The sequence below is a fragment of the Lepus europaeus genome, chromosome 5 (assembly GCF_033115175.1).
Source record: "Lepus europaeus isolate LE1 chromosome 5, mLepTim1.pri, whole genome shotgun sequence".
Lineage (NCBI taxonomy): Eukaryota > Metazoa > Chordata > Mammalia > Lagomorpha > Leporidae > Lepus > Lepus europaeus.
Genome location: NC_084831.1, coordinates 57522540 through 57548056, shown reverse-complemented (window position 1 = coordinate 57548056; position 25517 = coordinate 57522540). Strand labels below are relative to the sequence as shown.

General features: G+C 38.2%; 1 protein-coding gene across 5 annotated transcripts in view; it reads right to left on the bottom strand.

Annotated features, from left to right (window-relative positions):
* Nucleotides 1–25517, bottom strand: part of LEPR (leptin receptor) — a 140309-nt gene that overhangs the window by 42693 nt on the left and 72099 nt on the right. For 4 of the 5 annotated variants that reach the window (XM_062191488.1, XM_062191490.1, XM_062191493.1 and 1 more), the window contains 3 exons: nt 11433–11641; nt 8345–8490; nt 5766–5910 (listed from right to left, as the gene is read on the bottom strand). In XM_062191488.1, coding sequence (XP_062047472.1) covers nt 5766–5910; nt 8345–8490; nt 11433–11641 — 500 coding nt within the window. Of the gene's footprint in view, nt 1–5765; nt 5911–8344; nt 8491–11432; nt 11642–24282; nt 24371–25517 lie in introns of all 5 variants that reach the window. The other variant, XM_062191491.1, reaches the window with a different exon arrangement.

Here is a 25517-nt window from a genome sequence, read left to right as displayed (position 1 = left end):
CAGGTAAAGTAGAAAAGTGAAGTATAAATAAGAAAATTGGTTAGGAAAAGCAATACGAATGATGCACAGTATACGAAGCTGGGAAACCTATCAATATCTATCATGTCATCTTTAGCTATTTAATACCAAGATCCTGTCAACAAGGATAAAAGAAACCAATATTTTTATAAAACATAATTTAAGTGTCCACACACTATTTCATATTATTTTTCAGTCCTGTGTTGTTGCTTATTATTTCATTTGCCTATATTTTTAGTGAGAACAGGATAAAATGAAATGATAGAAAGTATTTCTGTCATAGTGCATTATAGAATTATCAGTGCATTTCACAAGCATGATTTAAGACAAGTCATTTTCTGCTGATAGGAGATCTGTTTTCTTACATATCTCCTGCACCGTGCTTAAAAAAACACTTTATTGCTTTTTATTGCCCAAGTTTACATTATAATACATGGTAAGTTCCAACATCTTCATACTTACATACAATCTGTATGATATTTGCATTTTGTATATAGGGAGTCAAATAAAAACAGGAAAAAAATCTTGTAGCATGAAATGACTGGACAGAGCCAGAGCACTAGTCTTCTGAGCTTGAGTGAGGCTAACCCTAACCCTGGTCAAGGGTGGCACTTGAGCCTATCTTGTCCACTCCTTACTGCAGACCAGAGAGCTCGTAACCCACCTCAATATGCTCCACACCCTCATTACTGAGCTGACTCAAATGTCTCAGTATAATACTTATTTTTTTAAAAAGTATGAGTTTTCATAAATTAAGTTGAAGCTTGTCATCTTAAAGATGATAAAACAAAGCTTCAGAGCATTTCACTTCAAAATCAAATCAGATAATAAGGCTTATTTGAGAAGTAAGATTAAAATCAGTTTTTTGGCATAATTAAACATTAGCTAAAATTTTTAAATGTTAATAAAAAACCCGACAATTTATAAAATTTGCATTGAAGAAATGTATTGAGATTGATAAGAGGTAAATGTCGAGTATTTAGTTTACAAAATAATATAATTTTATCCTCATATGAAACATGATGCAGCATTTAATTTGAATAAGAAAACCATAATGATTTGCTTCTCATGACCAAGTAGCAATAACTTCACATGATCTCCATCGATGAACTTTGTTAAAATAAAATTCTATTGGTAAATATTGTTGAATTACTTAAAAATACAAATCACAAATCAAAACATTTAGATAAAGTTATTTTTAAATGTGTTTCTTATAGCTACTGGAAAAGTGATTTTTTTTTTAATTCTTGGAGCAGATGCACCTATTCTTCTTTAAGGGAAAATATGTTCTCTGAACCACTGTAAGAGCTGTCAAATACAAAATATAGGAATTGCCTAATATCTGTCTTTTCTCTGTCTTGGTAGCAACAAAAATAAAGTTAATAAAGATGTTACAAGAATTCAGCATTTGTAAAGTTGTTTTCAGTATGCAGCACAATCTAATTGCAATATTTGTGAACTCTAAGTTCTAGCAAAGGTCCTCGGTTTTCCTCTAATCATCCAAGACCTCTGATAGTGACACTTTAGCCAATTAATTTCAACACAATTCATAAGAATTTCTTGATTAGAAGTAGTTAATGTTTTATTCACTGTGTATTTGGTAGGTAAAATTATATCAATAAAAAGCTGTAACTACAAAGGTACTGATAACTCATATTGTTTGTACTACACCAGGAAACCTATGTTCCAAAAAAAAAAAAAATAGTTCAGTAAAACCCAGAGTATTTGGAAACAATCAGGCAAGTGTGCTAATTAACTCTAAATAATGACTCAATATTACAGAAGGTTTCTGTTTGGTGAATGTCATTATATCACCTACCAGTGAACAAAGATATTAAATACCTAGATTCAAATCCCTTTACACAAAGAATGGGAAGTTCCCAAGTTTGGAGAAACATCCTTTTTTGTTACACACCATCCAGGGGTCAAGGCTCATTTGTGGTAAGTGCTGTGATGTGTAGAAACTGCTGTAAAGGTAATTCAGCCAACTGAAACCTAAAAAACATTAGCAACACTAAACTCCATAGTGCTAGGGATAGTGAAAATGAAGGGTTCCACAAAATGTTCTAGGTTTGAGTATGTTTTTAGTGCCACAGGAAATCCATCAAAATAATCCATTATGCACTTTTCTGCCTTATTAATGTTTATGACTTTGTAATTATGCAGTTCTACTTTCTTACTATGTGAACTTGTACTGCTTACCTTACTCTCTAAATCTCAACTTCCTTATCTATAATATACGAATAGCAGTGCCTAATGCATAGAGCTGTTGAAAGGATAAAAGCAGACGTAAGGTACTTAGAACAATGCCTCAAACTCAGGAAGCAGGCTGTCAACTATTATGATTATGATCATGATCATGATTCAGCAGAGAAGTTTGAACCTAGTCACACATTTTGTTTGTGATTCAGTACACAACACTATTTCATTACATAATTATGGTAAATAGTGATAAAACACAAAAATATACCTGGGAGCAACCTGAATGGGTGTTTTTGTACTCACTCTTGGTGTACTTGATCTCCTATCTGGTGAGTTTCTTCCTTTCCTGTAATGGCCACCTACAACCATTCAATTGCTACTAAGCTATCTAGGTTGATTAAATTAGTAAGCTTCACTTTACAGGCATTGCTAAATCAGTAAATTCTACCCTTGTGGCAACCGTTTACTGTTGAATTTTTCCTTTATTTTCAGATTTTCTGTTTGGAGGTCCAAAGTCACCAGATGGCTGAGTAGTGACTAAGTACTGCTAATGGTAATATTGTTGAGTATTGTACTAGCAAATAAAGTAGCTAAGTTGTGTGCATTTTAAATGTATGCTAAGGGCCAACACCATGGTGTAGCAGGGAAAGCCACCGCCTGAAGAGCCGGCATCCCATTTGGGCACCAGTTCCTGTCCAGGCTGCTACACATCTGATCCAGCTCTTTATTATGGCCTGGGAAAGCCATGGAAAATGGCTCTAGTCCTTGGGCCCCTACACCAATGTGGGAGACCCAGAAGAATCTCTTGGTTCCTGGCTTCGGATTGGCGCAGCTCCGGCCAATCAGAGAGTGAACCAGCAGATGCAAGACCTCTCTCTCTCTCTCTCTCTCTCTCTCTGTGTGTGTGTCTGTGTGTGTAACTCTGACTTTCAAATAAATAATCTAAGTGTATGCTAATAAATCTGACTACCTTATGAACAAAACACAAAAATGAGCCAACATATTTTTAAAACAAGCAAATTTAACCCTGTAGATATTGGTATGAGTTATAAAAAGGATTTCTACAAAATAAAATGGAAGTAAAAATACAACTATCCACAGACCTAAAAATCTAAGTTGAGGGTAGGCATTTGACCTAGAGGTTAAAGATATCTATTAAGATGTCCACATTCCATATCAGAGTGGATTCCTGATTCTGGCTCCTGATTCCAGCTTTCGACCAACACAGACCATGGTAGACAGTAGGCAGTGGCTCAAGAGGTCAAGTTCCTGCCTCTCACACAGAAGACCTGGACTGAGTTCTTAACTCTGCTACAGCTGTTCAGGCATTTAGGGAGTGAACCTGTGGGTGGGAACTCTATCTCTATCTCTCTGACTCTCAAATAAGTAAATTAATTTAAAAAAAAAAAAAAATGGAAAATGCAAAATAAAATCACGGATGAACTGTAACACAAAATCCATTATATTATATTGGATTGTTTGTCATTTTAATACAGCTAAATACATAATATTTCTAAGAATTATTATTAAAAAGTCTTAACGTATACCTTGAATCCTAGAAAATTTCAAAATTCAACATTGTTTCTTTTAGAATTTATCTCTTTTTCATAGAGGGTAGGTTTTCAGTTCAAATTAAGAAATAGAAAGGTAAAGAATGATGTCATTTCACTGTGGAAGAAAAACACTTCAGTGGACAATTACAGCCAGATAAGGTGGCACAGGTCCATCAGGGGATGTAGCAGCCAGGGCCTTCTAATTTCCTTATAAAAGTTCCCTGTTGCCCTAACCATCTCACCCCACACAAGTGTGTAAAAACCTCCACATGGGACATCTTTAGAATTTGATGCTGTTAATTCATTCCTCTCTAAATATGCCCAGATAATCATTCAGCGCTATTAAGCAATTACATAATCATTGAAAACAGAAGATTCAGCCTTCCTTTGAAAAACTGCAAACGCTGAATTATCAGCATCAAAATACATACATTGTGACAGTCAATAATGATTTGAGGAAGAGAAATGAAAGTGATATGAAGAATAAAGGTGAAAAGTTAAATCTATTCACCCAAGATCCCAGCTCTCCCAGCCAGAATTCACGGCTACTTAACACTCTTTCCAGCCCTTCCTACAGTGCTAAGCAATTAGTTACATATTTGTCAGTCTCCCACCCTCAGCACACTTAGAGATTTTGAACATGTGGATTATAAACTGATAATATCAAATATTTACTGAGTGCCTAGTAAGCACTTTATGTACATTATTTCATTTTATCCATATAAAATTACTTATTTTACAGATGAGAAAATTGAGGCATGGAAAGTGCTATGGTCTAGACATGGTTTTTGCCCAAAGGTGCATGTGCTGTCACCTTGTTCCTTAGTGTGGAGCCTAGAGTAGGGTGGTTAGGTCATGGAAGTACTACCCTCTGGAGGGATTAATGCTGGTCTTGCCAACTGAGTTCTCACAAGAGTGGGTTATTATCAGCGAGGCCACACCATACATTTTGTCCCTTCTGTATGCAGCCATTGCCCTTTGCTTTTTCACCACTGTTGTGACACAGCTAGCAGGGCCCTCAAAAGAGGCAGAAACAGACATGACTGTCTGATCTTGGACTTTCAGCCTTTAAAACTCTGAGCTTCAATAATCCTCTTTTCTTTAATAAGTAAGTACCCAGCTCAGGTATTCAGTTATAACAATAGAAAACAGACTAATACAGACAGGTTAAGAGACTTCACAAATAAATGGTGCGGACCAGGACTGTACAAACTTCCATCAGACTCCAAAGTCAGGGCTGTTAAACCAGTAGTACCAAGTAGCAAGGGAACAATAAATGAACCTGTTGGGTTGAGTGGGTTGAATATTTGCTTCATGCTTCACTTGGTACTTGCTGTCTCCACATTTCCATAATCAAGCAGAGGGAGTCTGAATAAGAAACTGTTGCCCCTTCGACAGATGAGGCCACCAGTCAAGGACTAGCAGGTGTCCCCATAGTCACAACTTAGCACGTGGAGGACTGGGACTATTCCTCAGTAAAACACAGCACCTCGTCTTCATAAGCAGGTTGTGACTAAAACTGTGACTCTTCTGATGTTAAAAATAACTTCAAAAATATGACAAATTAACACTGAACACTCTCAAAAGCAAGCACTGTAGCAAAAATATTTTTAGATAATACATAATATTAAAACAAAATCTTAAAATTTGAAATGTATGTCAGATAAACACAGGTTATGCTAGGTTTTCAAATCTAATTTAAGGAAACATCAATACAAATGGTTTTCTGAATTTGTTAATTTAGAGATTTTAAATTAACTGTTTTATCTTTCTGATAAGAATAATAATTCAACAAGGTATGCTATGAAAGCACATAAATCTAGAACTCTGAAAGAATTTTAATGAACAAATTAGCCAATTCAAAATTTAAATAAAAAGTTAACACCGTGTGCCCTCTTTTGTTTTAGGACTCTATAATTTAAAATTAACATATACCAAAGACAAACTCAGTAAACGGATTTCCCTCTCAACAAAAACTATTAGAAAACATACCTTGCGTGGCAAAGATTTGAGGGGTACTCCAGTCACTCCATGTTCCTGGACGGTCCAGTCTCCTGCCTCTCACCTGAGCCTTGTATGAAGACCCAGGAAGCACATTGTCTACTAGCAGGAATGTAGCTGATACAATCTCAGCAACCTGTTGAATATTATTTTAAAACATCAGAGCAGCAAGTGATGGGATCTTTATCAAAACTGGCCATAAGCAGACCCCAATAAATTTCAAAGAAGTAAAATCTTACATGGTAGTTACCTGGCCATAATCGCATTAAACAAACCAGAAAGCAAAATAACAAATGTTTACACATTAGTCAGTGAAATGTTATTAGTCCATGGGTCCAAGAAACCTCATAAGGACAATTAGCAACAATTGTTAACTGAATGGTAACGAACAAAAGACCTTTAGAATTTTGAGAAATGCAGCCAAAGATAGGGGAGCCTCCAGCCGCCTTCTACAGCATGAGTTGCATGCAGAGGGGCATGATAAGCTATAGTGCAGGGACCAAAATGCAGGGTACAAACCATAGGGAAGGTTTTCAAAACGGCCAAGAGCTGAGCATCACTACCAAACACATTCAGTTTTCCAATAAAATACTTAAAGTTATTCAACTCTCTGGCCTTTGAAAACTGTGGGTGAGGGTGTCACAGACTAAAAATGATGAAAAGCGTCAGTGATACATGAAACAGGATTGGGTTACTGATATTTAAACTCCTATCATCTCTGATTCACAGATGAGAAAGTTGAAGTCTGCAGAAGCCTTAACTCGGGTCCTTCCATTCCCAACGCTAAAGACGCCCCTCCGGCTCTGTGTGAAAACAATCTTAAAAACTTAGCTTTTATCTTAAAAGAATGGTTTTTATTGCTAAATTACACACACCGCATTTCATAAAGTGCCAAAGCACTCACAGGCCCAAGAGGCCCTTCCTGAGCTCCTCCTCCTCTTCCCCTCCCTGTATCTGCCCGTCCTCATCCACTTGTGTTAACTCACTCCCCTTCCAGCTCAGCCACCCTGGCCTCTGCACTGCTCTTCTGTTTGGAAACCCAGTTCCAGCAGACATCAACATCACCTCCTCCCACTCCTTGCTCAAATAGCACCCTCTCCAGCAGGCCTGACCAATGTCCATTTAATGTACAATCATCCCTCCCCAAGCAGTGCTCCCAAACTCCCCTTAGCCTGTTATATTATCCCAGTGTGGCTTGACGCACAGAGAACTGTTCTTGACACCTAGTAGGGTCTCAACAAGTGAATGAATGAATGCAAAAAAATGACCTGGCACATGTTACAGCAAACATGCATACATTGCCTGTGAACAAATATACTGAGCAATTAAAAAGTCAGATTGAAATGTAACATCAGTAAACTTCATGTGAAAAAAAATTATGATTATGAATTCAAGTCTCTGTAACTGGACACACACACACATACACACACACAAAATCATGTGCAACATAATGACATTTTGGTCAATTACAAACAGCACACATGATAGGGGTCTCATCAAATTATAATAGACCCGAAAAATTCCTACCACCTAATGACATCACAGGCAACATAACACTCACAGTGCAAACTATTCCTCACAGGTCTGTAGTGATGCTGATGTAAACAAACAGCACTGCCAGCCACATACAATTATGAACTGTACTTAACACTTGACACAGACAATAAATGACTGTGTTACTGATTTATACACTTGCTACACCATAATTTTATTATTATTTTTGTATGGCAAAAAATAAAATTACTGTAAAACGGTATGCTGTGTATCAGGTCACAGCCTCACACATTCTGGGTTTCCCAAGACTCTTGACTGCATCAAGAAGTGATGCCAAGACCTATGCTACAGATCTCTTTCTGTCGCTCTGCCTTTCAAATAAATAAATCTTACGAAAAAAAGCACGTGGGCCCCTGCCACCCATGTGGGAGATCAGGATGGAGTTCCTGGATCATGGCTTTGGCCTGGCCCAACCTTAGCCATCTGGGGAGTGAACAACATATGTCAACAATTATTTCTCTGTCTCTCCCTCTCTCTCTGTCACCCTGCATTTCAAACAAATACAACAAATTAAAAAAACTAAGCCATCAAGGTTTATATAAATATACTCTATGATGTTCACAAAATAAAATCACCTAATGGTCAGATTCTCAGAATATATTCTTGTCATTAAGCAACATGATTGCATAGATATAAATACACAAATAAATATGTGTATATATTTACACACACACACATACATGAGGGTACTTCAAAAGCTTTGTGGAAAATAGAATTAAAAGATAAATTCATTTTGGTGCAAAAACTGAAGTCCAGGCATAGTTTTTTCATAATATACATTTTCATTAATGTCTTAAAGGACCCTTGTAGATACAGATTTCACAAATTTTTGCAAAAAAATAAACTTATCTTTTAGTTCCATTTCCCACAAACTTTTTGAAGGATAAGGATAATGTTCAGTTACAATTCATCCTGCTGACCAGGTATATTCAGTATGCAGAACGTAATTTCTGAGGGACTTGTGGATGCCTTAGTTACTCTTCAACTTCTGATTTTGTTTACCAAAATATACTTACTTCTCTTATAATTGTTGTGGAATTCTCCGAGTATTTCACTTGATATTGCAGTGGAAATGGTACCTGGGCTGGGTTGGACCAAGAAATCTTTAAATTGCCCCTGTCTGTGATTTCCATACGCAAGCCTAATGGTGGATCAGGCTTCACTTAAGGAAAAAAAAGAGAGCAACATTTTAAAAACTTTTATTTAATAAATATAAATTGTGAAAGTACAACTTTTGGATTATAGCAGTTTTTCCCCCCATAACCACCCTCCTACCTGCAAACCATCCCATCTCCTACTCCCTCTCCCATCCCATTCTTCATTAAGATTCATTTTTAATTATCTTTATATTCAGAAGATCAACTTAGTATATACTAAGTAAGGATTTCAACAGTTTGCACTCACACAGACACACAAAGTATAAAGTACTGTTTGAATAATAGTTTTACCGTTTATTCTCATAGTACAACACATTAAGGACAGAGATCCTACATGGGGAGTAAGGGCACAGTGACTCCTGTTGTTGATTTAACAATTGACACAAAGAGAGCAATTTTAAGATAAATAAATGTCATGATAATCATATCTGAATAAAAGGAACTCAGAATTAATTTTCAGCATATCTTGCTTTTCCGCTATTTAAAAGGGTGCCTTTATTCGGAGCTGTTTACAGAACCAAAACAAAGCTATACTACTGTGTCTCCTCCTTGCCCCTTATCAGAGCAAGACATGTATCTTAATTTCCTTCCTTCTAAGTGGTTAATCAGTGAGATTATTTTGATAGGTAATACTGTAAAAATACTTAACATTATTTAATCCAGCATTTCTCAAACTTACTTGAAGTCTCCTCCCAACCCTACCCACCTCACTTGTGAAACCATTTGGAACACACATAGAAATACCCAAAATTTAGCATATCTATTGATTTAAAATCACAACAATCAAGACACATCTACTGAAGTAACCTAGAACACAAAGAGTAACATGCATAAATGCAGCATCAGCAGGCCCTGCCTTGTCACCAGAAGTAGGCATGAAGCTTCTTCACTTAATGAGTTTAACTTGGTAGATGATTTCTGTGTTCAAATGTATGTGTGTATATTGATGTATGCATATGTGTTTGTATTTATAAGTATGTGGCTTTTTTGTGCACACCCATACATAGTTTCAAACAACAAACCAAACCTTTGAAATATTTGTAGAAACAATTTAAACATCTTAACAATGGTTCATATAATAATGGAAATCTATAAAACATATATTAAAAATCATAATGTAGAAGAATACTGAAAACGTTTCATTTGTTCTTTGGTGTCTTTGTTTTGCTCCATGGTGTCTTTCAAAATGTTTCACATTTATTCTTGGGTTTCTGATTTGTTAAGGTTAGCAAATAAAAAGGATATGAACAAATGTATATTTAAAATAAAAATGTTTCCAAAATGGTAGATAACAGATGATATATTTTCTTCTTTGCACATTTTAATACTTCTTGAGGTTTTTACAATTAATAAGAATCACTCATATACACAGAAATTATTATTATACTGAACCAGTTAGTAATTTAAATTTTATTTTTAATAAAATAGCACAATATATTATCTACATTGCATATTTTCAGGAAATTGGACAGTTTTCTCTTTTGCTTTGGTCAAAATTTGACAAATTACAAATTTTAGTTACTATAAAGCTAAACATCAGTCTGGAAACCACATGTGAAATTCAAAACAAAACAAAGACACCAGAGAGAAGTGAAATCAAAAAGTACAAACTACTATCCATTTCCTAGCTGCATACTATTATGCATCAGCATTAGAAATTTAAAAAGAAATTTTCCTGGATTCCCTATAGATCAGCTGTGCATACCCCCCCCCCCCCCCACACACACCTATCTGCCTCTTTCAAAGCATCGCTCCTCCAAAAAGCTGGGTGGTCCTCACTCTTCATATCCCATACCCTGACTAATCTAACTCTGGTCAGATCTTCCTCATCAGCCCACTGAAAATGCCCTTATCAAGGTCATTACCCTTCACCAAATCCAATGTCAGTTTCCAGTTCGTCTTGTTCTCCCTGCTGCAGCATTACACACAGATGCGACTCCCTTCTTCTTAAAATACTTTACTTGATTCTCATTCTCACTGATCACCCCCTCATTCTATTCCTGAACTGTAAACAGGTGATCTCACACAATCCCATAAACCTCTATTTGCTAACAATTCCCAACTGTATCTGCCCTGAACTTTAAACTTATATTATCCAATTGTCCACTCAACATCTCTTGAAATTTTAACAGGCATCTCAAATATAATGTATTGAAAATAGAACATATTTCAGTACACACACCTAATCCTCCCTGAGTGTCCCTGTCTCTGTACCGGTCTAAGGCTTATTCTGATTCCTCTCTGTCCTTCACATCCTCTAATCCAATCCACTAGAGTGGTCAGCACCATCTTCCAAAGGGACCCAAAGGGATTCAAATCTATCAATTCTTCATTTCTTCACTGATACAACCCTAAACCACCTGGACTATCCCAAAAGCCTCCCATCTTGGCTCCTTCCTCCAGGCTTCCAAATATGCCTCACTTCCTTCCCTATCAATTTCATTCTCCAAAGAGCAGAGTAAATTTAAACACACACACATCTGATCATATCAATCCTCTAATTCCAAAGTTGCCATTGCAACTAGAATAAAACCCAAACTCTGCAATACTGGCCTCATATGCTCTACACCCTGGTTAAAAAGTAAAACCACAACTCCTAATATTCTTGTATCTCATTTACTCCAAGTACTGGAGCCTTCTCTTTTGTTCTCAAATTTACGAATTCACTCCATCTCAAGGAGTTTGTGAATTTTGTTCTTCCTGCTTGGAGCACCTTTTGCTCTGGATGTTGGCATGAATGCCTGCTCTTCATTCAATTAAAAAGCTAAGCCCTAAAAGAGGACTTCTTTGACCTCCCTAAAAGAAATACCAGCTGCAATCTGGACACTCCATCACACTACCATTTTATTTCTTTAAGGACACCTACAATCTTGGGATATTGTCAACAATGTTTAACCTGTCTGGATGGCTGGTGTTTAATTGAATTACCATTTTATGCACAACTTACCGACATTTAGGAGCTGAACCGACATGAGAGGGGACTGGAAAAACACTCCACCAGATGTGACTTTGAAATACATAAGAAGGGTGTAGTTGAGCTTGGCTGCTGGCACAGGCACATGACACTCACAACGCTCATGAACACTGCAGTTGCACTGCACCATCTGAAAAGTGCCTTTTTGGGGGACCAGAAGAGAATCTTCTAACATTTCAGGCCTATATTTAAAAATAAGACCTAAATATTAACATAGATGTGAACATATTAGGCAGGTTTCACAATAAGGACACTGTATCCAAATTGAAATAAGCTTTATGGACATCCAGCTTAAAAGATATCTGGGGAAAAACAGATATATTATATCCAAAAAATGAAGATAAGGATTACAGCAGGTTTATCATCAAAAATTGCATAAGCAAAAAATGGACAAAACCACAATGGAGTACTAAAAAGAGAGAAATGCTGCAATCCTAAAACCCTACACCCACTGAAACATCTTTCAAAATAAAGTGAGATGAAGGCTTTTTACAGGTAGCCCAAAATATAAAGAATTCAATACCATGAAGCCTGCATTATAAAAATGCTAAAGAATGTAATACAGTCTTAGTGAATTGGCCCCCTTTCTGTTACAAAATGGCCTTCTTTAAAGAAAAGGAAAATGAGAGCATTCAAAACTCCAGTTTCATACAAAGAATGAAACTGAATGAAAAGGATGAATATCTACAGATTATTTAAAACAAAAGTGTGGGGTCTGTCACACAGATCAGAGTAAAGTACATGACTTCAGCATGACCTTAGGAAGGGAGAACTCTAATTATACAGCTGTAGTGGTTACATACCATACATGAAGTGGCACATCATGTAGAGATAAAATACCACTTAGACTATACTACATTAAAGATATATATTGTAAATGCTAAAGTAACCTTTAAAATAACAAAACAAGAAGATGTAACTAATAAGCAATAAAGGAGATTAAATAGAATCATAAAAAAATGTTCCATTTGGCCGGCGCCACAGCTCACTTGGCTAATCCTCCGCCTACAGCACCCATACCCCAGGCTCTAGTCCCAGTTGGGGCACCGGATTCTGTCCCGGTTGCTCCTCTTCCAGTCCAGCTCTCTGCTGTGGCCTGGGAAGGCAGTGGAGGATAGCACAAGTCCCTGGACCCTGCACCCACATGGGAGACTAGGAGGAAGCACCTGGCTCCTGGCTTTGGATCGGCGAGCACGCCGGCCATAGCTGCCATTTAGGAGGTGAACCAATGGAAAGGAAGACCTTTCTCTCTGTCTCTCTCTCTCTCTCTTACTGTCTAACTCTGCCTGTCCAAAAAAAAAAAAAAGTTCCATTAAAAAGAGAAAAAGTAACAAAAAACAAATGAGAAAAAAACCCTAAACATAGCCATAATTGTATTAAATACATTCTAAACATCTTGTTTAAAAGGCAGAGACTATCAACCTGGATTAAAAAAGCCCAATTCAATTATAAACTGCATTCATGGAAACAATTATAAAGCACAAATAAGTACAAGGAAACAGGTGGGAAAAGATAAATCATTACAAGGTTATTCCAAAGAATGCTGGAATGGCTATTCTAACATTGGACAAAGTAGTTTTCAAAGCAACAAGTATTACCAGAGTAAAGAAGGTCATTTCACAGTGAAAAAGGGGTCAATTCACCAAGAAGACATAATAATCCTAAACATTTGGGCAGCTCATAAGAATTTCATAACATGAGTACATGAAGCAAAAAGTTTATAGAAACAGACTAACCCACAACTATTGATGGAGATTTATGTATCCTTCTCCTAATAACTGATATAACAAGCAGACAGAGACCAGTAAGGACACAGACTTTAACAGTACTCCAATCTTGATTAATAATCATTGCAAGAATACTTCATCTATAGCAAAATGCACATTCTACTCAAGAGCACATAGTACATTTGGCAAGGCAGACAATATTCTGGATCTCAAAACAAATCTCAACAAGTTTAAAAAATGTTCAAGTCACACGAAAATAGAATAAATAACAGAAATCAATAATAAAGACATATGGAAAGGCCCTAAATATTTGGAAACTTAAAAATACACTTCTAAACAACCATCAAAGAAGAAATCAGAAAAATAATTTAAAGTAAATAAAAATGAAAACACAGCATATAAAAACGTGAGACATTATTTAAAGTGATAACTTCAAGGAAAATTACAACATTAAAGACAGAGACTAAATACCAATTTTCAAAAAGAAGAAAGATCAAGGACCTCGGCTTCTATCCTAACACACCAGTGGAAAATAAGAGAAAATTAAACCTAACTGAACAAGAGATAGTAAATTAATATCAGATATGAATGCAACAAAATGGAAAACAGAGAAATAGCAGAGATCAAGAAAGTCAAAAGCAGTTTAAGATAAATTAAATTGATGATTGACCAGGAAAACTAAAGAACTACACAAATTAACAAAATAAGAAGATAGTGGCATAGGGAGGGAGCTTACTGCTCTAGTCAAGGGGAGGATAGTTTTTTAAAAAGTGGATAGAGTGCAATCTCAGGGAACAGTTAGGGAGAAAATGGCAGAGGAAAATCCATGCAAACTGGGGGGACACTGAGGACCTACATGGAGAGTGTGGACACACAGCTTGAGACCACAGCAGTCAGGAGCCTCAGCACCAGCTTTGGAGTGAGGTGAGACTAGATTATGTAGCTGAAGCCACTGGCCCTAAAGCTGTGGGAAGAGCCTGGCGTGGGCCTATCTTGGAGCCCTGTAGGGGAGAGTGTATCTGACAATCTAGAGGGACTAAAAAGGGGGTGTATTTCTCTCTCCTCAACCACCCAGCACTAGGGGCTATTCTGGACATACATAACAGCTGCACCAGCTCATATCTGCATGCCCAGCAACCAGCTGAGAGGAGACACCTGAGTCTGGCTGGGAGCACTGACAGGCGTCTGGGTGCTCGTGACTGTGGGAGCCTTGTATGTCAGGTCTGTGAAAACAACATGGCTGTAGGGAAAGGCACAGGTGTGGCTGGGACTTTGGGCAGTCACTGTGGGTGGCACCACATGCTCAGGGCTCCCTGATTCCGTGGTGAGGATCATTGCTGCAGGATCTGAATTCACACCAAGGACTGCACAGATCTTTTATGTGCTTCTTGTGGCAGTGTGGATGAAAATTGTACACACTGGGGCTAGTGCCCAGGCGTTGGTCTCCTTTGAGGAGTGCAGGTGAGTATGAGAATATGCCACAGAGCAGAACAAACACCCTCTGATAAAAAAAATTTCCAGATTTACCATGCCCAACATGGGTGTCACTTTGGACACTACCTTCATCCTGGGGTACTGAGCAGAGTTGCTGACAATACCCAATACATGCCTCAGAGTGTTCGCTGAAAGAGCAGACACTCCACTAAGCCACAGAGTCATAGTCCAAAGACAAAAGCCATTACAGGGAGCTGGCACTGTGGCGTAGTGGGCTAAGCCTTGGTGTGCTGGTTCTAGTCTGGCTGCTCTTCTTCTGATCCAGCTCTCTGCTTACAGCCTAGGAAAGCAGTAGAATATGGCCCACTGTTTGGGCCCCTGCACCTGTGTGGGAGATCTGGGAGAAGCTCCTGGCTTAAGATCAGTGCAGCTCTGGCCATTGTGACAAATTGGAAAGTGAACCAGCAGATGGAAGTTCTCTTTCTGTCTCTTCCTCTCTGTAACTCTGCCTCTCAAATAAATAAATAAAATGTTTTAAAAAAGAAAAGTCATCACAGGAAAAAAACAAAACAAGCTTCACCATAAATGATTAATAATAAATGCAGCAATTCAAGAAACAAGAATAAGGAAGACAACATGATGCCCCAAAAAGAACACAACACGTCAATACTAGAATGTGAAGATGTAGAGATTGACAAAAATGCCAGAAATGCAATTTAAAAAATTGATCATAGGATTACATAGAAGTAATCAGAAGGAAATTCCTGAACTAAAGAAATCTGTACATGACATGAACAAAAATTTTTCCCATGAAATTGATATTTTAAAGAGAAATTAAAATGAAATATTAGCAATGAAGAATTCAATAAAACAAATTTTAAAATGCAGTGGAAAGCTTTAAGAAGATATTCAATGAGGCAGAAGAAAAAATATCTGAGGTAGAAGACAAATCTCTGAAAATTTTATAGTCAGAACAAAAAAAGAGAAGAAGAAATCAGAAAACTAAAAAATAGAGTCAGAGATTTATGGGATACTATCAAACAACCCTACATATAGGTCTGAGGAATTCCTGAAGGTATGGAAAGAGAGACTGGATTACAAGGTCTTTTTAGTGAAATAACTGCAGAAAACTTCCCTAATTTTGAGAAAGAAATGGAAGTGGAACTATAATAGACATGACCAGAAAAGATCCTCACCATGATACACTGTAATCAAACTCTCCACAGTAAAACATAAAGAAAGGATTCTAAAATGTGCATGAGAGAAATGCCAGATTACTTTCACAGGATCTCCAATTAGACTTACAGCTGACTTCTCATCAGAAACCCTACAGGCTAAAAGAGAACGGTGAGATATATTCCAAGTCTCAAGAGAAAAAAAAAACATTAACTTAGAATACTGTACCCTGTAAAGCTCTCATTTATGGATGAAGGTGAAATAAAGACCTTCCATATGTATCCACAAAATAGTTTTGAATCATCAAACTTCAATAAATCCTGCTTTTCTTTTGCTACCTTGTCCCTGTGATAATTCTTCTTTCCCATCAGACAAAGAACTGAGATCCTCTCTTCACAGCTGCTCCAACCGCAACAACATTTTTCATTTTTAAAATGAATTTAGAATCATATGACCTTACTCTTTAGATGGGCTTGTCAATGCCATCCTTTTCTAAATATGGTGGATATTTTTTAAAGGAGTGGTTACCAATCAGATTATCTCAATAACTTCTCTATCACTTCACTTTGTGTTTTCTTTTTATTCAGTTTTCATTTTGTTCATTGATATACAGAGTATAGAGAATATATGTTATCAATGACTATGAAGTAAACAAGCTAAAACCGATTAGGTTTGTGAGCTGAAGATCATGCCTTCGCCATGCCCTTGTGTGACCTCGCACCCTACCTGATACCCTCACCATGTGACATCATACTCTACCTGACCATACCTGAGTGCCCACCTGCCCACAAGCCACTCTCCTTTGAAAAATAAATAGAAGGCAAGGAGCGTCCCAAAAGGCGCTCTGCCTGTGCTTTGCAAAGCGCTTGCTGCATGTGGCTTTTGGCCTGCTCTCTGCTTGGTATGGACACTACCCTAGTTTCCAGATTTCCCCTTCTCTTTGAACTAAAGCCCTCACTTTTCTATGCACCTTTTGCACTAAATAAAAACCTAAAATGTACCATACTACCTTGTTTATTTATGCCGGTATTTAGAATTCTTCTCTAAATATTAGGCAAGGACCCTCTCAGGCTTTTTAATATTGGGTATTCATTAATAATGGTGATATCGTATGGCACCCCAAATTCTGGTAGCATATGTGGCATCCCAGATGGCGCTTCTGGGGAACTTTAAAGGGCCACATTTCTGTACAGATTTTAGGGGGTCATCTCCAATATCAACTATATGTAATTTATACTATACAAATATAGTATATACTATACAAATATAATACATGCTATATAAATATAATACATACTATATAAATTAATAGTGTTTATACTATATAATATATATTTACTTTGATATATTATAATTCAAAATTTTTAGAAAAACAACTCCTTTAACAAATTAGTCAAACCACTCCAGCAAATAAGCTCATCAAGAAACTATAGGAATCTATTTTAAACTGATTTCCAAATGTTCTGAGGTAGGCATCAGCAAACTACAGCCCACAGGCCAAATCTAACCTTCTGCCTGCTTTTGTATAGCCTCTGAACTACAAATAGTTTCTTACATTTTCAAAAGGTTTTTAAAAAAGAAAAATTTTTCATAATCCATGGCAATTATATGAAATTCAAACTGCCCTGATCATAACCACAGTCAGGCTAGTTCACTTATATATTAACTGTGGCCACTTTTGCACAACAAAGGCAGAGTTTAACAGCTGTGAAACACCACATCGTCTGCAAAGCCCTAAATATTTACCACCTGCCCCTTTAAAAAAAAATGTGCCCACCTCAGGTATAGGCAAAAAAACATTTTCTAACCCCCACTGATCGGTAAATGACACAAAAGCACATTAAATATATCATCAAATTTCATCATTTCAACATATATGAAATACCTTGAGGAACACTATTGGTTGCAATTTTTCAAACCATTAAATGAGAGGACTAATATAATCTACTTTACAGGTCAGGGAGCTGGAGTCCAGAGAGAACACAGATGCAGAACAGAAGCCTGTGCTCCATGCTTAGTCATTTCCTTACACTAACAAGCCTTCTCTAGCACAGGGTAAATGTCACCATTGCCACTGGCATTCTATCAGTGGATTAATAAAGATGTTGTTATTCACATCTAAATAAGACTCTGGGTGGCGTTTATACTTTTATAAATTGGAGGATTAGAGAATTATATTAATATTTCAATTTTTTTTTCAGAAAAAGCATTGGATGTTCCTCAAACTAATGAGAGGAGAAACTGTTCCAGCTTTGTATGAGACCTGAAATTCACCAGCCTTATTACATGCCAAAGTCAGCGTAAGAATTTACAAAATTTTGCCTGCCAAAGGACTTGTAAAATTGTCAAGTCTTTATAAATGTCACATGATACTCTAAAAGTATTGATCATTTTAAAGCATAAGGTTAAAAAAAAACAAAAAAATTTTAAACAAGATAATAAACTTAGTTTAAATCAACCAAACATCAAGCGTTTCTGAAACTCTTGAAGATTTTATGTGTAACAAGATAATTTATGTAGGGTAGGCATTTAGAGCAGCCATTAAATCACCACTTGGGAAGCTTGCTACCCTTGTGGAGTGTCCAGGCCAAGCTCTGGCTCCTCTACTTTTGAGCCAGCTTCTTGCTAATTTGCACCTTGGGAGGTAGCAACCGATGCCTCAAGAACTAAGGCCCTGTCACCCACTTAGAAGATCTGGATTAAGTCCAGGCTCCTGGATTTGGCCTGACCCAGTGCTGGCTATTACAAATTTTGGGAGTGAACTAGCAAATAGAAGATCTCTGTTTCTCTGCCTCTTTCTCTCTCTCTCACCGCCTTTCAAATATATTTTTTCTAAAAAAAAAAAAAAAAAAAATACATTATGCTCTGTCAAACACACATGTAAAATTTAGTGCCACTATTGATTTAATCTCTATTCTTGTGAGTAAACTTTACTTAAAGTGAAAATAATATAAAAACATTTTCCAAACAAATTTTAAACTTGGCTTCTTTGCAAATTTTACCTTTGTAGCAGTTTTCCTCCACATAAGTAAAGACATGGTATTAAGTACTGAAATTTCATTTTTTGTTAGCTATACATGATATACAGACAATTTCTCTGACCCTCCCCCACCCAAATATCTTTGGATATATTAAAAACATGGCTGCTACCACGGCTCACTTGGCTAATCCTCCTCCTGCAGCACCAGCACCCGGGTTCTAGTCCCGGTCGGGGTGCTGGATTCTGTCCCGGTTGCTCCTCTTCCAGTCCAGCTCTCTGCTGTGGCCCAGGAAGGCAGTGGAGGATGGCTCAAGTGCTTGGGCCCTGCACCTGTATGGGAGACCAGGAGGAAGCACCTGGCTACTGGCTTTGGATGGGCGCAGCGCGCCAGCCGTAGCAGCCATTTGGGGGGTGAACCAACGGAAGGAAGACCTTTCTCTGTCTCTCTCTCACTGTCTAACTCTGCCTGTCAAAAAAAAAAAAAAAAACCCTCTAACCAAGATCTACACTAAATTTTATAAGAACAGTATCAATGGGTGCCAAACAAGTTCCTGTTATATAAACTGACTACTAAACTTAGTAGAAAAATCAATAAAACAGCAATTCAAAAATTTGCTATTAGCTTTGCAAATCTTTTAACCAAGTCACTTATTTTAAATCTCAGGTAATACACAGAAATGTTACCAAAACAATTTACCTTGCCACTCTCAAATCATTTGAAGATTAAGTTACCGTCCCAGACTAGTCTCATAATAAGAACTCCCTGGAGCACTTGTTAAATAGATTCCTAACTTTCCTTGAGGAATTCAGTAGGCCTGAGGCTATCAATCCTGTTTCCAATCAACAATCTTGGTCTACTGCAAACTTACTGAATCAGGCTCAGGTGAGAAGAACTGATGAATCTTATTAGAAGACAAGTTTAAGAAGGACATTGTAAAGTGGAAAGCACTCTTCAGATGTAAGATATCTCCAAACAAATGGAGTATCAGGATGGGAGGAGAGAAAGAAAAAAAAGAGGAATGAAAACAGGAAAAAACAGACCTTGATACCTATCAAGTAAATAACATAATCGCATAAAGGAAAGGGGAAGACCTACCCTAATTACTTTTAGAGCATAATACTTTGATGACATACTTTGGTCTTAGAAGAGACAAAAATGAGTGTAAACAGTATTCTGCTAAACCCTAGTTGGTGTGGTTTTGTTTTTCACAGTGGTATGGCTTATTAATTCCAACTTTAAAACGATCTCAAGTCGATTCTAGGACTGAACAAATAAATAATACAATGTGGAGAAAAGAATCCAGGTTTCTCATTGCTGGAGAAGGCGCTAGAGAAAAGGAGGAAGAGAGGAGTCTAGCACGAACCATGTGATTCTGAACTAGAATGAAACACAGTATAAATGCATGCTTTTAATGTATGTACATGCAGGGATACAGAAATGTAGAGCTGTGTCTGTTGCACACATGTAGCTATCTCTGAGAGACACCCCAGTAAAAATGAGCAATCTGCCTTCAGACTTCCCTTTGTAAATATCTCCAATAAAAGGAACCATGGCTAATTCCAGTGTTACATCAGGAAAATTATAAGACCAACATTAAAGGGTAATAGTGCCAGAAAGTAAGGAAGTCCTCAAAAAATAAATAAATAAAAACGTAAAAGGCACAGGAGCCAGATCAAATAGACTCCTTTGGCCAAACCTGGGACAATCTAAGTAATAAAATAAAGGAAGAAAGTAATTATAGTCCATGAAGTAAAATAAGAATCTTTGAGTCCACCCTGACACAAAAGAAGGAAGGAAAGGAAGGCAGCAAAGCAGGAAGGGAGGGGAGAGAAGAGGAGAGAGGGGAGAGAGGGGAGAGAGGAGGAGAGGAGAGAGAGAAGAGAGAGGAGAGGAGGAGAGGAGGGGAGGGGAGAGGAGGGGAGGGGAGGGGAGAGGGGAGGAGAGGAGGGTAGAGAGGGGAAGGGAAGAGGAGAAGAGAGGAGAAGACAGTAGGGAGGGGAGGGGAGGGGAGGGGAGGGGAGGGGAGGGGAGGGGAGAGGGGAGGAGGCACCAGGGAGGGAAGAGTGTGTCTCTCACAGAGCCTAGGACTATTGGCTATGCACACTAAATGTTTCCTGACTGAATAGCACTATTACAAAAATGTCCCAATTAACATCTAGTAGTTTTACTTCTGAAATAATACATTTTTGTCTCTAAGAATTTCACTTGACTTGTTACATCTTTGCTTTATTTCATTGCTATTTTGATATTTCCCTGTCCATTCGTGAGCACACAGAGGAGCATATTAATGTAACTCTCTGTGCTAATTACATCATCTCTGTGATTTCTGGACCTGGTCCTATCGAATAATTTTTCTTTTTCTCTTGGTTACAAGTCACACTTTCCTATTTCTTCATTTTTCTAGTATTATTTTACTGGGTGCCAGACATTATAAAAGTTACATTTTGAGTATTTTACTGTATTATTTTGCTTTAAAGAGTGTTGGATTGTGTTTCAGCAATCAATTAAATTATTTGAGCACCACTGGGAATCATTTGAGCCTTCTTGTAAGCTTTTTGGTGAGAGCATGGAAAAGTTTTGTCTTTAGGGATAATCTGGATACACTTTAAAAGCGCAGCTGTTACAGAGATTTGTGAAATGCCATTGATATTCAATAAGGTCTCTCTAATCTGCTTTGTGGTAACTTGTATGATTCTGAGCCTTGGATGACTTCAATGAATTAATTAAGCTTATAGCTCCTTGATAATTGTCCTCTTCCTAGAATTTTTCTTAGCCAACCTCATGACCAGATTGGTGTTCAGCCCAAAAGTCAAAGCAACCACAATGAAAATTTCTGTGTACATCTTTACTTCCAAGTACTCTGCCCCCAGAATTTGAGCCTCTTACCTCTATCTGAACTCACATCTGTCTCCTCAATGCAGAAATATTGCTTGGTTTGGATTAAGCCCCTCAGCCCTGTGCATGTTCTGTCTCCAGGAATTTATGCAGTTTCCTAGTTGTTTATGACTGGGGAATAATCCAAAGCCACTTTATTTACTCATTGCCAGGATCACTTTTACGGACTTTTTAATAAAGAGGTTAAGTTCTCACACTGTTTAAAGCTCTGTTTTCTTCAAAAAGGAGTTGTTGAAACTGGGTGGTTACTTGATGGAAATGGTTGATCAAGGAAGATTTATTCTTTTAAATGTGAATCATTACAGCATATCTGCCAGCTGCAAAGGAAACTTAACTTTGCAGGCAAGACAGGGGATAATGCCAAGAATAAAGTCCTTGAGAAGTAACAGGGGATAGGGCTCAGAACATCTGAGAAAGGGTTCACATTAGACTGGAGTACACAGAATCCACACACAGTTAAAGAGAAGGAAATTGCATGGGGACAAATGTGGACAATCTAGTAGATCTGGGTGAGAAAAGAAACCATTTGAAAATATGCACCTGCTTTTGTTTTCCCAGTGGAAATCCAAAGTCAAGTCATCAGTGGGTCTCTGGCTTGCTCTCAGGGAAGCCAGCTGCAATGTTGTGAGCTGCACTTGGAAAGACGCACATGACCAGAAACTGGAGGCCTCCCACCAACCAGCAGCAAGGATGTGGCCCTCAGACCAACAGCCCAGGAGAACTTGGAAGCCCAAGCAGTGAGCTCAGTAGCAGATCCCTTTAAGATTGCAGCTTGAAGTGAACTGCAGTACTGGTGGCTGGTACCCTCTGCAGCCCTGTGAGCTACGTTCAGGCACACATCCCCAGCTAAGCCACAACTGGATTACTGAGCCTATGAGATAACAAATGATTGTTCTTTTAAGCCACTAAGCTTTGGGGTAATTGGCTATGCAACAATAGATCACTAATGTGGAGATTTGTATCCAGAAGTGATGCCTAACAAATACCCAGACAGAGGCTAGAAGGATTTGGAGAAGCATGGGAGAGAAAGTCTAACTTGCCAAACAGACTGTTGATAGAAATCTGGACTTTGAAGACACCACTGGTGAGGACAAAAAGCAATGAGGAACATATTATTAGAAACTGGAGGAATGGGGATGTTTCTTGCATAGTGACAGAAAGCTTAGTTACCACTCTAGTTATGTGGAAAGCACCTGCTAAACTGTGTGATCTGATTCAGATTTCTAAGCAAGCATTTAAGTGGCCTCTGAGTTTGTTCCTGTTATGAGGAAAGACAGACACTGAGGAAAGAGATGTGAGATAGAAGCGACCCGGACTTTATGGTTTGAAGTACAAGTCTCTCCAGATAGCAAATGCTGTTAAAATTAAGAAATGGCCTCTGACCAAAGATTGAAGTGAAGGTACATCAGAGATTATCTTGAACAGATTTGTGAATTTTATGTAATCGAGTGAACCCCAAGGCATTTCACAGGAGGCCTGTGTGATTTGTGAGAGGCTAGCACAAACGCTGATGATGTAAGGACTGAAAGGGGAGCTGGCACTGTGGCGCAGCAGGTCAAGCTGCACCTGCAATTCTGGCATCCCATATGGATGGTTCCAGTTGGAATCCCAGCTGCTCCACTTCCAAGGCAGGTCCCTAATGAGCCTGGAAAAAACAGCAAAAGATAGCCCAAGCACTTGGGCCCCTACACCTGCTTGAGAGACGCGTAAGAAGCTCCTAGCTCCAGACCCACTCAGCTCCAGTCGTTGTGGCTATTTGAAGAGTGAACCAGCGAATAGAAGATGTTTCTGTCTCTCTGTAATCTCTGTGTTTCAAATAAATACATCTTTTTAAAAAGAAGACTGAAGGAAACAGAGAGGGTAAAATGAAAAAGAAGAAAAAAGAAAAAGAAAAAAAGCCATGTGCTTCCCAAAACTGTGCTGAGAGGAAGCAGTCTGAGACAACTGGAAGACTGCAGATAGTGGCTACCTTTCATGAAGACAGACTCAGGCCAGAACCAAATGCCCAGAAGGGGGAACCAAGGATCGCGGAGAATTATTTCTGAAGTTGGGCCATAGAGAGCATAACGTGAGGGGTGAAGGGAGAGGTGGTAAACAAGTGAGATTTTTGAAACTGGAATTATATAGAAAGAACACACTTGTCAGTGAACACAAAGTCACCTCCATGAGGAGGGGTGATTTAGGTAGGGTGAAAAAATAAGAGAATTGAATATAAAGAAGTCAAGGAATTGAAGCTCACACACATGGTTGTTGAAATCACCAAGAACACTGGAAGAATAATGCCGAAGAGACAGGGTAAACCAGGTGTTGATACAAAACTCCAAACTCCCCTACATGACCTCGAGTGCTCTTCCTATGACTCCTGTTTATTCTTCCACCTTGATTTCTCTTCATTCTCCAGCTTCCCAAATCACCCACACTTAGTTTTCCAAGCCCTCACATAAGCTGTATGTGACTCTGGGCCTTTGCAAAAGGTCTTCACTCCTTCAGGCTCATAATCCTCTGCCTCTTCTTGACTTAGGCTGGATATCTCTAGTATGTCTCCACAAGACCTTGTACTTATGTCACCACAGGGCTTTCAAACTTCACTGTTCTCTTCTCTGCTTTTACCATAGACTGTTGGCTCCAGGAGGCAGAGGGTGAGTCAGTGCTGTTAAACATGGTTTCCCACACTCAGCCTGATACACACAGCAGGCATCTAAAAAAGGAAGAAGAGGATTTCTTCCTAGGTCTAAGATAAAATATCTACAGCAGTTTTAAAACATCACATTTCTAGGTACCTCTCCTTTAGACTCTCTGACAAACATTAATATCTGAGTTCAAACAACACTTTCCCTTAAAGGAAACATTTATGAGGTTCTAAATCCCTTATAAACATTAGACTCCTAACAAATACACTTTTTTATACATGGAAGCCTTCAAAATATTTCTCTTGCGAATTCTCTGATGTTCAGAAAAGATGATTTCGATTAAAAACGTTTCTACAGTAGTACCATAATAGATTTTCTCCTCCATGGAGGTCTCATTTGTTATACTTTTGTTGGCCAGCATTTCTCCTAAGCTAAAGAGTCTTATTTAATTATTTGGAGATATAAAGAGCCACACAGAAATAAAATTCAAGGCGGAAACACCATGTGATAATTGGCATAATGGATATATTAATGAAATCATACAAGGTATGTGGCAGCGAACAATGAGATAACATGTCTCAAATGGCATGCAATTTTGATAGGTTTTACTGTATTTAAGAAACTTGAGTTTGAAAGGAAAGCAGACCCCCCAAAATCTGTTAAATCCATCAAACAAATTGGAAAATCTACTTAAAATAATTTTCACATTATTCTGAGTCCTTTCATTGAGATGAATACTCAGCTAATCGAATTAAAGTTAAAAATCTCAACTTCAGCTAGGTTATTAAATTTATCATGCTTTTTTTTTTTTTTTTGACAGAGTGGATAGTGAGAGAGAGAGAGACAGAGAGAAAGGTCTTCCTTTGCCACTGGTTCACCCTCCAATGGCCGCCGCGGCTGGTGCGCTGCGGCCAGCGCACCGCGCTGATCCGAAGGCAGGAGCCAGGTGTTTTTCCTGGTCTCCCATGTGGGTGCAGGGCCCAAGGACTTGGGCCATCCTCCTCTGCACTCCCGGGCCATAGTAGAGAGCTGGCCTGAAAGAGGGGCAACCGGGACAGAATCCAGCACCCCGACCGGGACTAGAACCCAGTGTGCCGGTGCCACAAGGTGGAGGATTAGCCTTACTGAGCCGCGGCGCCAGCCTATCATGCTTTTATATAATTTTTTTTTTTCAGAAAATGAAGACCACAAGGCATAACCAAGATGCCAGATCAG